This window comes from Ranitomeya variabilis, chromosome 7 (assembly GCF_051348905.1).
Source record: "Ranitomeya variabilis isolate aRanVar5 chromosome 7, aRanVar5.hap1, whole genome shotgun sequence".
NCBI classification, from domain to species: domain Eukaryota; kingdom Metazoa; phylum Chordata; class Amphibia; order Anura; family Dendrobatidae; genus Ranitomeya; species Ranitomeya variabilis.
Genome location: NC_135238.1, coordinates 2,771,658 through 2,789,458, shown reverse-complemented (window position 1 = coordinate 2,789,458; position 17,801 = coordinate 2,771,658). Strand labels below are relative to the sequence as shown.

At 49.2% G+C, this 17,801-nt stretch overlaps 1 protein-coding gene across 1 annotated transcript in view; it reads right to left on the bottom strand.

Moving 5' to 3' along the window:
- Positions 1 to 17,505: 17,505 nt before the first annotated feature.
- Positions 17,506 to 17,801, bottom strand: part of THOC6 (THO complex subunit 6) — a 38,325-nt gene continuing 38,029 nt past the window's right edge. Inside the window, exon 13 of the mRNA XM_077273659.1 lies at positions 17,506 to 17,659. Within this exon, the coding sequence (XP_077129774.1) occupies positions 17,576 to 17,659 (84 nt within the window). The 3' untranslated portion in view covers positions 17,506 to 17,575. The remainder of the gene's footprint in view (positions 17,660 to 17,801) is intronic.

Here is a 17,801-nt window from a genome sequence, read left to right as displayed (position 1 = left end):
ATTTGTTTGAGCCAAAGACACTTTGTGAAGATACCTTTCCTACCGGTTCTAGTTAAAGACACTTTGCGAAGATACCATGCCGGAACCTTTGCATGGGCCGGTAGGCTGAGAAGACGAGCTACCTTAGAAAGACTTGGTCTCCTCTTAAAGGGGATGTGAGAAACTGAACTTGAGAGAGATACTGTTGCAGAACAGTAATGCCATAATGATGCCTTGAAAAGAAATGTAACTGTTTTACATGCTAAGTTATATGTGTTGAATTTGTTGAAATGTCTAAATAATGTTTTGCAGAAAGAAAAGATGCAGAGAGCCCGTAGGGGTAGAGATAGAGGTCTGCATAGTTGAAAGTAAGCAAAGTAATAATGAAGGTGAGGATAGAAGGTAAACCCCGCGTCCCCATTGAAAGTTACTTTGTTACTAAGGACAGAGAGTGAACCCGTAGGGGTTAGAGAGTGAGTCCTTAAAGGAGCCGAGTAGAGCTGGCTCAGAGTTCTTTAAACGAAAGGAATGTTATGTCTATACCATGTATAGTAGAGAAAGGCAGTAGGCCCTGGATGAACAGGGCGGTCCTGTAAAAGAAAGGAGAGGCAGTAGGTCTGGTGCCATAGGGACAGGCGGTCCTGCAGGTTCAAAGTAGGAGAATGTGAAGTTACCTTACCCTGTAATGTGATTATAGGAAGGCCTTTGGTAAACTAAGAGTGTATGTTTCCTAAAGGCAATGTTAATTTATTGTTCCAGAATTTGCACTAAGTAGAATACCCGGTTGGGTAACAGGAGTTATGCATAGCCTGTAATTTATAATGTTGACCATGTTTGTAACGTTAAAAGTGTCCTCACCTCCCATAAAGGGAAGCCTGTTCAAGTATGCTTATTGTTTTACACTCAACAAAATTGTATGTCTTTTTGCTAATCTGTATTGTTGTTTTTCTTCCCAGTCCCGGAGTACTGTGTTTAACCAGGGGGGAGTGCAGCGCCCCAGAGTTCTGGTCGTTGCAGTACTGTGGCTCTGCCGCTAAGGGGAGCCATGGTACGTTCGATGGCACCGAAGGAGTTCCTCCAATCAGGTATCACAGACACCAATATGTTTCACAGCTGGGCCTCCGGGGGGAGCTAAGGGTGCTATTCATTAGGCCACTCCCCACCATAGTGGGTAAACTGGGGGTCAGGCAGAAAGTTAGGGAGAACGCTGACGGGATTGAACGGAGCAACACCCTGTGGCAGGGGGTGTTGTGAAGGGAGAGACTGTAGGGTCTCTGCCAGGGGTGGGATCCTGGCAGAGGCTTGGCATTGAAAGAACGTAACGGGTCCGCGCAGGCTCCTGGAAGCGGCGGGACTCAAGGAAAGGACTAGAAGCGAGACAGATTGTGCTGAGTGAGAAACGAGATCAAGCAGAAGGAGAATACCAGCAGGGGTTGTGCTGAAAGAGGCAGCACCTTGCTGAGGCGCAATACCGGTGGCCGGAACGCCGAGGGAGTGGATTAGAATACAGCTTCAAGCCATACTCCAAACAGCGGCAGGACAGTCGGTCTCAGGCGGGCTGTCTACCACATATCACCTATGAAGTCTTGGGGGGCAATTGCGGGAGAGGGGCGTCTCTAGGGTCCCGGAAGAACTCCAGGCCTACCTGACAAACGGGTGCCATTCCAACCTGAATACAGGGAAGGGGTGGATTACAGAGGAACATCAAATCGAGTTGTGAGGGAACTTAAGAAACAGACACAACCGTTGTGGGGTCACTTTCCGTGAGCACAGCAGGGAAGGACTACAACACATAGCGCTAGAAGGAAGGCACAGATTTCCACCTGAGAGGAGGGCTCTGGAGGTGCCATTGGACCGGCTGGACTTGCGCAGCCTGGTGAACCGTATTCTGGACTGAGGACTCAGAGATCTCCAGTAAAGAGGTAAAGAGACTGCAAACTGGTGTCCTCGTTATTTACCGCGACTTACACCCCACAACTGCACCGCTACATCGCTATCATTACTACCACCTATTTCACCGGACGTCCCCCACTGACGGACAGGGCCACGGACCGGGTCTAGCCACCGTGACAACCCCCAGAGCAGAGACTCAGAGGCCCGGCTCCGGGTACCCCTCGGCCCTGCGGCGGTGTGGGGGCGCTCCATATTCACTCCCTCGTGTCCTCACAGAGGATGGTACGCTGCGATCTCCAGCCATTACGGCTGAGTGCAGAAGTATTCACTCCCTCATATCCTCACAGAGGATGGTATGCTGCGATCTCCAGCCATTACGGCTGAGTGCAGAAGTATTCACTCCCTCGTGTCCTCACAGAGGATTATATGCTGCGATCTCCAGCCATTACGGCTGAGTGCAGAAGTATTCACTCCCTCATATCCTCACAGAGGATGGTATGCTGCGATCTCCAGCCATTACGGCTGAGTGCAGAAGTATTCACTCCCTCGTGTCCTCACAGAGGATTATATGCTGCGATCTCCAGCCATTACGGCTGAGTGTAGAAGTATTCACTCCCTCGTGTCCTCACAGAGGATGGTATGCTGCGATCTCCAGCCATTAAGGCTGAGTGCAGAAGTATTCACTCCCTTGTGCCCTCACAGAGGATGGTATGCTGCGATCTCCAGCCATTACACCTGAGTGCAGAAGTATTCACTCCCTCATGTCCTCACAGAGGATGGTATGCTGCGATCTCCAGCCATTACAGCTGAGTGCAGAAGTATTCACTCCCTCGTGCCCTCACAGAGGATGGTATGCTGCGATCTCCAGCCATTACAGCTGAGTGCAGAAGTATTCACTCCCTCGTGCCCTCACAGAGGATGGTATGCTGCGATCTCCAGTCATTACGGCTGAGTGCAGAAGTATTCACTCCCTCATGTCCTCACAGAGGATTGTATGCTGCGATCTCCAGCCATTACAGCTGAGTGCAGAAGTATTCACTCCCTCGTGTCCTCACAGAGGATGGTAAAGAACAAAATTCAAAGACATGTACATACTTACTTAGTGCCGCCTGTGGCTCATGGCTAACGCTGCAGCTCCCAATGATACAGGTTAGAAGTTTGAATCCCTGGGTGACCAGACCTCGAAAGAAGAGAAGAATGAGTTATAGAATGCGTACATTAATATAAACTGTGCACAGAAACAACCACCCTACAACCACGCCACTAAAACCACACTGAATATTCTGCACACCCCTCATGTCAACTCAGCTGTGACACATGGATGCCTTGTTTACCACAGCTATAGGGATCCAACAACGATCTCCAGGCACCGCACCACCAGAACTGTAAGAAGACACCTACAGGAACCAGAACTAGGCACCGCACCAACAGAACTGTAAGATGCCACCTACAGGAACCATCGCCAGGCACCGCACCACCAGAACTGTAAGACGCCACCTACAGGAACCAGCGCCAGGCACCGCACCACCAGAACTGTAAGAAGACACCTATAGGAACCAGCGCCAGGCACCGCACCACCAGAACTGTAAGATGCCACCTACAGGAACCATCGCCAGGCACCGCACCACCAGAACTGTAAGACGCCACCTACAGGAACCAGCGCCAGGCACCGCACCACGAGAACTGTAAGATGCCACCTACAGGAACCAGCGCCAGGCACCGCACCACCAGAACTGTAAGATGCCACCTACAGGAACCATCGCCAGGCACCGCACCACCAGAACTGTAAGACGCCACCTACAGGAACCAGCGCCAGGCACCGCACCACCAGAACTGTAAGAGGACACCTACAGGAACCAGCGCCAGGCACCGCACCACCAGAACTGTAAGATGCCACCTACAGGAACCATCGCCAGGCACCGCACCACCAGAACTGTAAGACGCCACCTACAGGAACCATCGCCAGGCACCGCACCACCAGAACTGTAAGACGCCACCTACAGGAACCAGCGCCAGGCACCGCACCACCAGAACTGTAAGAGGACACATACAGGAACCAGCGCCAGGCACCGCACCACCAGAACTGTAAGACGCCACCTACAGGAACCATCGCCAGGCACCGCACCACCAGAACTGTAAGATGCCACCAACAGGAACCATCGCCAGGCACCGCACCACCAGAACTGTAAGACGCCACCTACAGGAACCATCGCCAGGCACCGCACCACCAGAACTGTAAGATGCCACCTACAGGAACCATCGCCAGGCACCGCACCACCAGAACTGTAAGACGCCACCTACAGGAACCATCGCCAGGCACCGCACCAACAGAACTGTAAGATGACACCTACAGGAACCAGCGCCAGGCACCGCACCACGAGAACTTTAAGACGCCACCTACATGAACCAGCGCCAGGCACCGCACCACGAGAACTGTAAGATGCCACCTACATGAACCAGCGCCAGGCACCGCACCACCAGAACTGTAAGACGCCACCTACATGAACCAGCGCCAGGCACCGCACCACCAGAACTGTAAGACGCCACCTACAGTAACCAGCGCCAGGCACCGCACCACCAGAACTGTAAGACGCCACCGACAGGAACCAGCGCCAGGCACCGCACCACCAGAACTGTAAGAAGACACCTACAGGAACCAGAACTAGGCACCGCACCACCAGAACTGTAAGATGCCACCTACAGGAACCATCGCCAGGCACCGCACCACCAGAACTGTAAGACGCCACCTACAGGAACCAGCGCCAGGCACCGCACCACCAGAACTGTAAGAGGACACCTACAGGAACCAGCGCCAGGCACCGCACCACCAGAACTGTAAGACGCCACCTACAGGAACCATCGCCAGGCACCGCACCAACAGAACTGTAAGATGACACCTACAGGAACCAGCGCCAGGCACCGCACCACCAGAACTGTAAGACTCCACCTACAGGAACCATCGCCAGGCACCACACCACCAGAACTGTAAGACGCCACCTACAGGAACCAGCGCCAGGCACCGCACCACCAGAACTGTAAGAGGCCACCTATAGGAACCAGCGCCAGGCACCGCACCACCAGAACTGTAAGAGGACACCTACAGGAACCAGAACTAGGCACCGCACCACCAGAACTGTAAGACGCAACATACAGGAATCAGCGACAGGCACCGCACCACCAGAACTGTAAGATGACACCTGTTGTGGATTCTGTTTGTGGGCTCCCTCTGGTGGTTACTGCTGGTACTGGGTGACTTTGGTGGGTTGTGGCCTTTGGTTTCCACCTGTCCATCAGAGGCTGGGTGTTTCCTATTTTACCTGGCCTTTCTGTCATTCCCTTGCCGGCTATCAATGTATTCAGATGTGCTCTGTTTGGTTCCTGCCTACCTGCTCCCAGATCTTTCAGGATAAGCTAAGTGTTGATTTTCAGTTGTTTGGTTTTTTGTCCAGCTTGCTTATTATGTCTCTATGCTAGCTGGTAGCTCTAGTGGACTGAGGTTCTCCCCATGTGCCATGAGTTGGCACATGGGTTCTTGTAATCTCAGGATGTTTTTTTGATTAGGGTTTTTTGCTGACCGCTCAGACCCCTTTTGTATCGTTCTGCTTTCTAGTTTACAGCGGGCCTCAATTTGCTGAACCTATATATATCATCTCTATGTGTGTGCCTTCCTCTCATTTCACCGTCAATACATGTGGGGGGCAACTATACCTTTTGGGGTTCATTCCTCTGGAGGCAAGTGAGGTCTTATTTTCTCTGCAGTACTAGTTAGCTCTTAGGCTGGTGCGTGGCGTCTAGAACCAACGTAGGCACGCTCCCTGGCTATCTCTAGTTGCGTTTGTCAGGCGTAGGGCAGCGGTCAGCCCAGGTTCCATCACCCTAGAGCTCGTCCGATATTTTGTATTACTTTGCTTGTCCCTTGCTATCCCTAGCCATTGGGATTCATGACAGACACCTACAGGAACCAGCGCCAGGCACCGCACCACCAGAACTGTAAGACGCCACCGACAGGAACCAGCGCCAGGCACCGCACCACCAGAACTGTAAGACGCCACCTATAGGAACCAGCGCCAGGCACCGCACCACCAGAACTGTAAGACACCACCTACAGTAACCAGTGCCAGGCACCGCACCATTAGAACTGTAAGACGCCACCTACAGGAACCATCGCCAGGCATCGCACCAACAGAACTGTAAGAAGATACCTACAGGAAGCAGCGCCAGGCACCGCACCACCAGAACTGTAAGATGACACCTACAGGAACCAGCGCCAGGCACCGCACCATCAGAACTGTAAGACGCCACCTACAGTAACCAGCGCCAGGCACCGCACCACCAGAACTGTAAGACGCCACCTATAGGAACCAGCGCCAAGCACCGCACCACCAGAACTGTAAGACATCACCTACAATAACTAGCGCCAGGCACCGCACCACCAGAACTGTAAGATGACACCTACAGGAACCAGCGCCAGGCACCGCACCACCAGAACTGTAAGACGCCACCTACAGGAACCATCGCCAGGCACCGCACCACCAGAACTGTAATACGCCACGTACAGGAACCAGCGCCAGGCACCGCACCACCAGAACTGTAAGATGACACCTACAGGAACCAGCGTCAGGCACCGCACCACCAGAACTGTAAGACGCCACCTACAGTAACCATCGCCAGACACCGCACCACCAGAACTGTAAGACGCCACCTATAGGAACCAGCGCCAGGCACCGCACCACCAGAACTGTAAGACACCACCTACAGTAACCAGCGCCAGGCACCGCACCACCAGAACTGTAAGAAGACACCTTCAGTAACCAGCGTCAGGCACCGCACCACCAGAACTGTAAGACGCCACCTACAGGAACCATCGCCAGGCACCGCACCACCAGAACTGTAAGACACCACCTACAGTAACCAGCACCAGGCACCGCACCACCAGAACTGTAAGAAGACACCTTCAGTAACCAGCGTCAGGCACCGCACCACCAGAACTGTAAGACGCCACCTACAGGAACCATCGCCAGGCACCACACCACCAGAACTGTAAGAAGACACCTACAGGAACCAGAACTAGGCACCGCACCACCAGAACTGTAAGACGCCACCTACAGGAACCATCGCCAGGCACCGCACCACCAGAACTGTAAGAAGATACCTACAGGAAGCAGCGCCAGGCACCGCACCACCAGAACTGTAAGACGCCACCTACAGGAACCAGCGCCAGGCACCGCACCACCAGAACTGTAAGATGCCACCTACAGGATTCGGCGCCAGGCATTGGACATCGATCAGGAAAAGTGCTGATGAAACTGTGACTACCCTCTTTTGGCCAGTACCTGTAGTACAGCTGTATCACATTCAGGAGGCCTTTATGGCACAGCGAATATAAAAAAAACATAGAGTAGGACTGCCCCATTATGAGAATGCCTTGACGTGGCGGGGTGGCACAAAGAATTGATCAATTGTTTGCTAAATGTCTCATTTTGAAATAGTTAGAAATCAATATGTGCATTTTATGTATCGCGTTCTGACTATTAGCAGCGCTGGCTTCTCCCCTCTTTTGCTCTCACATGGGTTCACTTATTAATGCTGCTACTCCAGATATTTGGAGTAAAATACAGTTCTTTTAGCCTTTTTTTACATGCACAAACATGTGACACTTGACACATCTTCCGGCAATCCTCTATTCCGCTGCTCATGTCCGGCGCGGTTTAGAATTCCAGATGTTTATAAACAGATTAGTTACTAGAAAAGTCACAAACTCCTTACTGTTTGCAGAAATAAAGTGTAATATTCCGACATTTATACCTTACTACATCAACAGAAAGTGGCGCATATCCCAATGCCTTCAACAAAGGGCTGGACACAATTCATGAAGCCCACGGAGCTGCCGGGATGAAGGTGTCCTGTGCGTCCCGGCCTCAGATCCTGGGCGCTGTGAGCTTCGGCCTCATGGATTGTAGCTGCCATGGATGCTCTCACGCCTTTATTCCATCACTGCGATGCTCGGCATGATGCGGCACCATGCTGGCTCTGCTTAGGGTGGGATGCTCTGCGGTGTGTACCGGAATCAGGCCACCTGCCATTTCTGAGAGGAACAGTTCTGAGGCAATCACTATTGGGCTCTTTTCGGAGTTGCTGAGATCATCACGCTGCTCGTGTCTTTGGTTTCCAACACATCTACCTCAAAAGTGGATGTCTGATAATATGCCACGACAGACGGCATCATCACCCGATAATCAGCGTTACATCACCGGTCAGTGCTAATAAGCTCATGGATGATAGGAATACATGGAAGCCGACATACACACGATGTGTCAGGATTCTGGTGTCCTTCTGCACATTGACCACTAGTGGCTGCTATTGCTCACTGTGCTACATTGTGCTGCAATTGCACTCCTTACCACCAGAGGCTGCTAGAGTTCTGCTGTAGCCCTTTAGTAAGATGGCCGATGATGAACCTGCGGAAGCCATCTTGTTTCCTGTTTGGGCCTACTTAAAGCCAAGGGCACATTCACTCAATGCCCGAGTATGGTGTCTAGCCTTCTGTCTAGTTCCAGTCCGCAGCTTCTAGAGCCGTCTTACCCAGAGTGTTCCAACGACCTCCATTGCTACAGTCAATAACTTCGACTACCACTTACTGTTTTGCCCGGGTCCATTGGATCCCAGTTGTGCTCCACCAGTATAGTGTCAGGATACTTGAGCCTTTATCATGGAATCGACAGAAGAGGAAACTTGGAGGTCTATCTAACCAAGATGACAGGTTTGTATTCTGCATGGATGTTGGTAAGCGAGCACTGGAAATAAAATACACGCCATTGGAAACTCAGATATCCCATAATGTACAAGATCTAAGCAACAAGATTGCACAGCAGTCCGAGCAGATATTTCCATTACCAAACCAGCACATGCCTCTGGTGGCTCCAGCCACCCGTCCATTGCCACCTTTCAGGCTCGGTGGAGACCAGGACAAGTATTGTGCATTCACCGACCAGTGCCAAATGTTTGAGAAGTGATGATTTTTATACTTTCAATTGCTGAACTCAGTAAATATGGTGAAGATTTCCATCACACACGGTTTTATCACAAACACTGACTCCAGAGGCTTTTCTTGCAGCACTTTGATCCCTTTCCCTTTGCGTGACCTTTGGTGGATGATTTTGGTGTCATTATATTGATTAGAAATGTGTTTTTCCTGGTACAGAAGCAGAGAAAAAGAATTCATTCCATATTTTTCTCAAGACGATGCTCTAGTGTATTGCAGCAATGTTCCTGGGCTGATGGAAACATTTAACATTGAGCACAATGTGAGCGAGTGGAGACTTTATTGTTTCATCCAAGAAAGTCCGAAAGCTGCTACTGCACAATGACAGCACGTCAGCACAATGACAGCACGTATGCACAATGGCAGCAAGTAGGGCTTTCTGTGCACCTGTAGGAAAGCTATGAGAATTTAGACTTTATTCTCAAGAAACAACTACGAGTAGCAAAGATGGTCAATATGTGTTGATCTGAAAGTGCTCTATTGGCTCCTTGGGCAGCAAAGAGGATACATGAAGTACGTATGCTTTTTGTGTGAATGAGACAGCCGAGATATGATTCATCACAATAGAGTTGGCCAACCAGCACATCTTTGCAACCTGAACTCAAGAACAAAGTTGCAGAAAGTTTTGTTGATCTCACTTAAGTGCTCCTGCCACCACTCCACATTAAGCTTGGACTGATGAAGCAGCCTGTGAAAGCTCTACCGAAAGAAGGAGATTTTTAAAGCACCTGTATACCAAGTTTCAGGGACTGTCCAAAACAAAACTGAAGGAAGGCTTTTTTTGCGTCCTGTTCTTTGGAAACTCATGAAGGGCGACATGTTCGAAACTAAAATGAAAACTGTGGAGAATAGGGCCGGGGATTCTTTTAAAGAAGTAGTGAAGAAATTTCTAGGTAACAAAGATCCAAAATGTAAGTCCATTGTGGAGAACATGCCGAAATGCTTCAAAGCCTTGGGTTGTCTGATGAATATGAAGTTACATTTTTCACATTCCTCTTTGAACTTTCCTGAAAAGCTTTGTGCTGATAGCGAAGAGCAAGGAGAAAGATTTCATCATTATACCAAGTAGATGGAACAACGACAGCAAGGTAGATGGAGCAACTATACTAAGGTAGATGGAACGACGACACCGAGGTGGATGGAACGACGACACCAAGGTGGATGGAACGACGACACCGAGGTGGATGGAACGACGACACCGAGGTATATGGAACGACGATACCAAGGAGATGGAACAACGATACTAAGGTAGATGGAAAGACGACACCGAGGTGGATGGAACGACGACACCGAGGTGGATGGAACGACGACACCGAGGTGGATGGAACGACGACACCGAGGTGGATGGAACGACGACACCGAGGTGGATGGAACGACGACACCGAGGTGGATGGAACGACGACACCGAGGTGGATGGAACGACGACACCGAGGTGGATGGAACGACGATACCGAGGTATATGGAACGACGATACCAAGGAGATGGAACAACGATACTAAGGTAGATGGAAAGACGATAGCAAGGTAAATGAAACTACGATAGCAAGGTAGATGGAATGACGATACCAAGGTAGATGGAATGACGATAGCAAGGTAGATAGAACGACGATAGCAAGGTAGATGGAATGACGATAGCAAGGTAGATGAAACTAAGATAGCAAGGTAGATGGAACGACGATAGCAAGGTAGATAGAACGACGATACCAAGGTAGATGGAATGACGATACCAAGGTAGATGGAACGATACCAAGGAGATAGAACGACGATAGCAAGGTAGATAGAACGACGATACCAAGGTAGATGCAATGACGATACTAAAGGTAGATGGAACGATGATAGCAAGGTAGATGCAATGACGATACTAAAGGTAGATGGAACGACGATAGCAAGGTAGATGGAATGAGGATAGCAAGGTAAATGGAACGATACCTGTTATGGACCTGGTGGTTAGGTGCACCTGGAATGACCTGATGGTTAAACTAGAAGACAGGACAAGCTCTGGGAAGTGGGAACTCTGCTGACCGCAAATCCTAATCCTAACACACACACTAGAAATAGCTGTGGAGCGTACCTAACTCTCCCTAGACGCCTCTTCACAGCCTAAGAGCTAGCTACCCCTAAAGATAGGAAAATAAGCCTTACCTTGCCTCAGAGAAATTTCCCCAAAGGTAAAGGCAGCCCCCCACATATATTAACTGTGAGTTAAGAGGAAAGTCACAAAGACAGGGATGAAACAGGTTTCAGCAAAGGAGGCCAGACTTACTAGATAGACTGAGGATAGGGAAGGAATCTATGCGGTCAGCACAAAAAACTACAAAAAGCCACGCAGAGTGTGCAAAAAGACCCCCGCACCGACTCACGGTGCGGAGGTGCCACTCTGCAACCCAGAGCTTCCAGCTAGCAAGGCAATATCATGTTAGCAAGCTGGACTAGAACTTAGCAAGTACTAAGAAACATATTCAGTACAAAATGAACAACAAATGAACTAGCAGGGACTTAGCTTCTGCTGGAGTAGACAGGTAATCAGAAAGATCCGAGAGAGATCTGAACCAGTACTAATACATTGACAGCTGGCATGGAGTAAAGATCTGAGTGGAGTTAAATAGAGAAGCCAGCCTAGCCGCAAACGAGGGCAGCTGAGGAAGCAACCTCAGAACCAGCAGTTCCACTCACAGCCACCAGAGGAAGTCCACGGACAGAACTCGCCGAAGTACCATTCATGACCACAGGAGGGAGTTCGAGAACGGAATTCACAACAGATACCAAGGAGATAGAACGACGATAGCAAGGTATATGGAATGATGATACCAAGGTAGATACCAAGCTCTCACATGCCCATATTTACTGAAAAATAAAAAAAGTTATGGCTCTCGGAAGGGGAGCAAAAAAAAAACCGGACACTCAAAAACAGGAAAACCCAAGGTGGTGAAGGGGATAAAGACACATGGAACATTCACTTATTACTTGAGTATGGTTTCTAGCCTTCTGTTCCCTTCCAGTCTCCACGAACTGTCTTACACAGATTTTTTTCTAGGATCCATTGCTACAACCAAGAACTCTAACACTTGCTGTACCTGGTTGTGTATCTCCGGCCATTGGATTCCAGTCATGTTACACCAGTATCGTAATAGACCAGGTTCAGGCAGCAGCCACCTTGAGTGCCTTTTCCATACACAAGAGTGCTTGTTCAGCCACCAGAGATCTCTCCCATACACAGGAGAGCTTGTTTGGCCAGCTATTTCAACCGCTTCCCTGCCCCTGAACAAAAATCTCCACACAGCATGATGCTGCCGCCACATGTGACAGTAGGGATGGTGTTTTCAGGGTGATGTGCAGTGATAGTTTTCACACATAGCGTTTTGCATTTAACCAGAAAAGTTCTACATTGATCTCATCTTACCACTGTAGTAGATCGGCTCACTCGGCTGCACATGGAGGTAGACACGGGAACACTGCGGCTTTAGGAATGCACTTGCTTTACTACATACAGCATAAACCAAGTTGAAGCACAAAATAAATATGGCCCTTTTGGGCAAAATAAAACTGTAGCAGGTACAGTCCTTGCATTAGCAGGCTGTTCAGGGTTAGCAAGACCCACTGTTCAGGCATACACAAAAACCACAAAACTCTTCTCTGGAATGCTCCTCTCCAGACACTGAATACTGCTGCCTTTGGGGGCCAGCTACTTAATCCCCAGACCACACACTGTGGTGGAGATATGATGGACATCCACCCACCCGCTCTATGGATGTCCACATTAAAGCCAGCCCAGTGTGCAAATTCGCGTAACCCCTCACAACACTTAGTGTGCTAAAGGAAAAACTCTGGGTTTTATATCACGGACGTCATTAGGCATAGTGAAACACATCTCCCCTCCAGCACTTTACCAGTGACTTTGTCACAACACATACCATGTAGGGGACACCGCAAGCATATTGATAAAGGTGGTCTGGTTAAATGAGACCAAAGTAGAACTTATTGGGCTAAATGCAAATGGCTATTTGTGGCAGAAAATTAACACTGCACATCAGTGATTCTATGATCACATTGAAACACCATCCCCACCGTCATACATGGTGGTAGCAGCATCCTGCTGTGGGGAGGCTTTCCTTCAGCAGGGGCAAAGAAGCTGGTCAGAGGTGATGGGACGATGGATGTAGCTAAATACAGGACAATCCTGGGGGAAAACCTGTTGGAGGCTACATAAGACCGGAGATTGGGGCGTAGGTTCATCTTCCAGCAGGGCAATGACCCTCAACTTCCGGGGAGAGCTACAATGGAAGGTTTAGATCAGAGCATATTCCTGTGTGTGAATAGCACAAGCACAGCCCAAACCCAAATCTCAGAGAATCTGTGACACGTCGTGAAAATTACTGATCACAGATAACTCCATCCAATGCAACTGAGTGACAGCGAGGGGGGCAAAATGTCACCTGTAGATGTGAAAAGCTGGAGAGATAGACCCTAAAAGACTGCAGGAGTAAGAACAGCGAGAGGTGGTCCTACAAAGTACTGACTCTGGTGCTGAAAACAAAGGCGCGGAACAATTATCAGATTATATTTTTAAAATATTTAGAAAACCTCGCATCATTTCTTTTACACCTCACAAATCCCAATAAAATACATTTCACTTTGTGGTTGTAATGTGAAAAAATGTGGAAAAGTTCATGAGGTATGAATACTTTTTTAAGGCACTTTATGGCTCTCTTTCAGATTCCGATCGTTCCTAGAAAATTAAGGACCGGTCAGGGGAGCTCGGCTCCAACACTGTTAACACTAACGTCCTCACTAAACAGTCCCCAGGGTCAACTCTTTCTAGAGACCTCACATACACATTTATTTTCTTCTTTCCCCTTTAGTGTCACCACTATACGGGCTGCTCCGAAGAGGGAGGAGGACTAGGATTACCTTTCATTTTACAACTGCTAGGGAAACTGAATTACAAGTCGTTCTCCCCAGAAGATCGGGGTAAAGCTTTCATCCTGACTCACAGGTCCTCCATATCTGGTAAGCTGCAGACAAATCCTAGCATCTGCTACGGCTCCCGGGCTCGCTCCCCACTTTATATGCTCACAGCTTTGCTGGAGATCCCACCCTCTCCATTTTTTTTCCCTTCATTCTTAACACCCGTTTTATAAAAATACTATCACATCGTTACAGTAAAGATATATATCTTTGTACCGTTAGCCAGTAAATAGAAAAATGAGTCTATGCCTGATGAAGAGGCCTGAGTAGTCTCGAAAGCTGCAATTTGTTACCATCTTTTCAGTTGGCCATCAAAAAGGTATCAACGACTGAGGACTCTCAATTCTAAATATTTTTCTATCAAATCGTTGGACATCCTGATTGACTTATCCCTTTATGTACCTCTTGCATGTGACATGATGCAGTTTAATAAAAATAATTCATCAATGTTCTCAGAGGACACAAGGATGGAGGCGCTTTACTGCCCTGAATCCTCCGTAGGTAACGGCTGCTGTCATCAGTACTCGGAGGACACAAGGATGGAGGTCATCAGTATCAGACGCTTTACTGCCCTGAATCCTCCGTAGGTAACGGCTGGTGTAATCAGTACTCGGAGGACACAAGGATGGAGGTCATCAGTATCAGGAGCTTTACTGCCCTGAATCCTCCGTAGGTAACGGCTGCTGTCATCAGTACCCGGAGGACACAAGGATGGAGGTCATCAGTATCAGGCGCTTTACTGCCCTGAATCCTCCGTAGGTAATGGCTGGTGCAATCAGTACTCGGAGGACACAAGGATGGAGGTCATCAGTATCAGGCGCTTTACTGCCCTGAATCCTCCGTAGGTAACGGCTGCTGTCATCAGTACTCGGAGGACACAATGATGGAGGCCATCAGTATCAGGCGCTTTACTGCCCTGAATCCTCCATAGGTAACGGCTGGTGTAATCAGTACTCGGAGGACACAAGATGGAGGTCATCAGTATCAGGCACTTTATAAACCTAAATCCTCCCTAGGTAACAACTGGTGTAATCAGTACTCAGGAGGACACAAGGATGGAGGCCATCAGTATCAGGCACTTTATAAACCTGAATCCTCCGTACGTAAAGGCTGGTGTAATCAGTACTCAGGAGGACACAAGGATGGAGGTCATCAGTATCAGGCGCTTTACTGCCCCGAGTCCTCCCTAGGTAACAGCTGGTGTAATCAGTACTCAGGAGGACACAAGGATGGAGGTCATCGGTATCAGGCACTTTACTGCCCTGAGTCCTCCATAGGTAACGGCTGGTGTAATCAGTACTCGGAGGACACAAGGATGGAGGCCATCAGTATCAGATGCTTTACTGCCCTGAATCCTCCGTAGGTAACGGCTGGTGTAATCAGTACTCAGGAGGACACAAGGATGGAGGCCATCAGTATCAGGCGCTTTACTGCCCCGAGTCCTCCCTAGGTAACGGCTGGTGTAATCAGTACTCAGGAGGACACAATGATGGAGGCCATCATTATCAGGCGCTTTATAGACCTGAATCCTCTGTAGGTAACAACTGGTGTAATCAGTACTCGGAGGACACAAGGATGGAGGACATCAGTATCAGGCACTTTATAGACCTGAATCCTCTGTAGGTAACAACTGGTGTAATCAGTACTCGGAGGACACAAGGATGGAGGTCATCAGTATCAGGCGCTTTACTGCCCCGAGTCCTCCCTAGGTAACGGCTGGTGTAATCAGTACTCAGGAGGACACAATGATGGAGGCCATCATTATCAGGCGCTTTATAGACCTGAATCCTCTGTAGGTAACAACTGGTGTAATCAGTACTCGGAGGACACAAGGATGGAGGACATCAGTATCAGGCACTTTATAGACCTGAATCCTCTGTAGGTAACAACTGGTGTAATCAGTACTCGGAGGACACAAGGATGGAGGTCATCAGTATCAGGCGCTTTACTGCCCCGAGTCCTCCCTAGGTAACGGCTGGTGTAATCAGTACTCAGGAGGACACAAGGATGGAGGTCATCAGTATCAGGCACTTTATAAACCTGAATCCTCCGTACGTAAAGGCTGGTGTAATCAGTACTCGGAGGACACAAGGATGGAGGTCATCAGTATCAGGCGCTTTACTGCCCCGAGTCCTCCCTAGGTAACGGCTGGTGTAATCAGTACTCAGGAGGACACAAGGATGGAGGTCATCAGTATCAGGCACTTTACTGCCCTGAGTCCTCCATAGGTAACGGCTGGTGTAATCAGTACTCGGAGGACACAAGGATGGAGGCCATCAGTATCAGATGCTTTACTGCCCTGAATCCTCCGTAGGTAACGGCTGATGTAATCAGTACTCAGGAGGACACAAGGATGGAGGCCATCATTATCAGGCGCTTTATAGACCTGAATCCTCTGTAGGTAACAACTGGTGTAATCAGTACTCGGAGGACACAAGGATGGAGGTCATCAGTATCAGGCACTTTATATACCTGAATCTTCCCTAGGTAACGGCTGGTGTAATCAGTACTCAGGAGGACACAAGGATGGAGGCCATCAGTATCAGATGCTTTACTGCCCTGAATCCTCCGTAGGTAATGGCTGGTGTAATCAGTACTCAGAGGACACAAGGATGGAGGCCATCAGTATCAGGCGCTTTACTGCCCTGAATCCTCCGTAGGTAAGGGCTGGTGTAATCAGTACTCAGAGGACACAAGGATGGAGGCCATCAGTATCAGGCACTTTATAGACCTGAATCCTCCATAGGTAACGGCTGCTGTCATCAGTACTCGGAGGACACAAGGATGGAGGTCATCAGTATCAGATGCTTTACTGCCCTGAATCCTCCGTAGGTAACGGCTGATGTAATCAGTACTCAGAGGACACAAGGATGGAGGCCATCAGTATCAGATGCTTTACTGCCCTGAATCCTCCGTAGGTAAGGGCTGGTGTAATCAGTACTCAGGAGGACACAAGGATGGAGGCCATCAGTATCAGGCACTTTACTGCCCTGAGTCCTCCCTAGGTAACGGATGGTGTAATAAGTACTCAGGAGGACACAAGTCTGAAGGCCATCAGACCATGATGGAGGTCATCAGTATCAGGTACTTTATAGACCTGAATCCTCCCTAGGTAACGGCTGATGTAATCAGTACTCAGAGGACACAAGGATGGAGGTCATCAGTATCAGGCACTTTACTGCCTTGAATCCTTTGTAGGTAACGGCTGATGTAATCAGTACTCAGGAGGACACAAGGATGGAGGCCATCAGTATCGGACGCTTTTCTGCCCTGAATCCTCCCTAGGTAACAGCTGGTGTAATCAGTACTCAGAGGACACAAGGATGGTAGTGAACATCATCAGATAATTTCATAAACCCTTCCTAGTGTCAGTCAGGTTTTGATTGAAGAGGTCAGTGGACACAAGGATGTAAGAACTAGAATTTAGTGATAAGCGGCACCTGCTGACTTCTCACGCTGAGCACTGTATGTGCGCTACAATAGCTGCAGGTGCATAGTCTGATCCATGCCCCAGAGTTTGGTTTCTCAAACATTTTGTTACTGGGGCTTCACCAGAGGGCTCCCTATGCGGACAGCACCCCACAAGAGACACTTGGGGCGCTGCTCTCAACTTCAAACAGGAGGAAAAACACCAAAACACTAAATTTATTATAAAAAGTAACAAAATGTAAAAAAAAAAAAATCAGTGAGATGCCACTTAGGTGAAGCTGAGGGAGAACGCACGGTATCTGAAATTGGTGAAAACATCAATTTTGGAGCTGCTCCCGGCGGCTGTAAGGACCTGGGAAAGAAACACATGATGAGTGGTCTCTCACGCTCCAGGGTCCAGTACTGAACAAGAGCCATCTCCCTCGCCCTGCCTCATTCACCGCAGCTCCCGTCTCTCTATTGCTCCGCTTCTTGTGACCCTCTGTCTGTCCCTC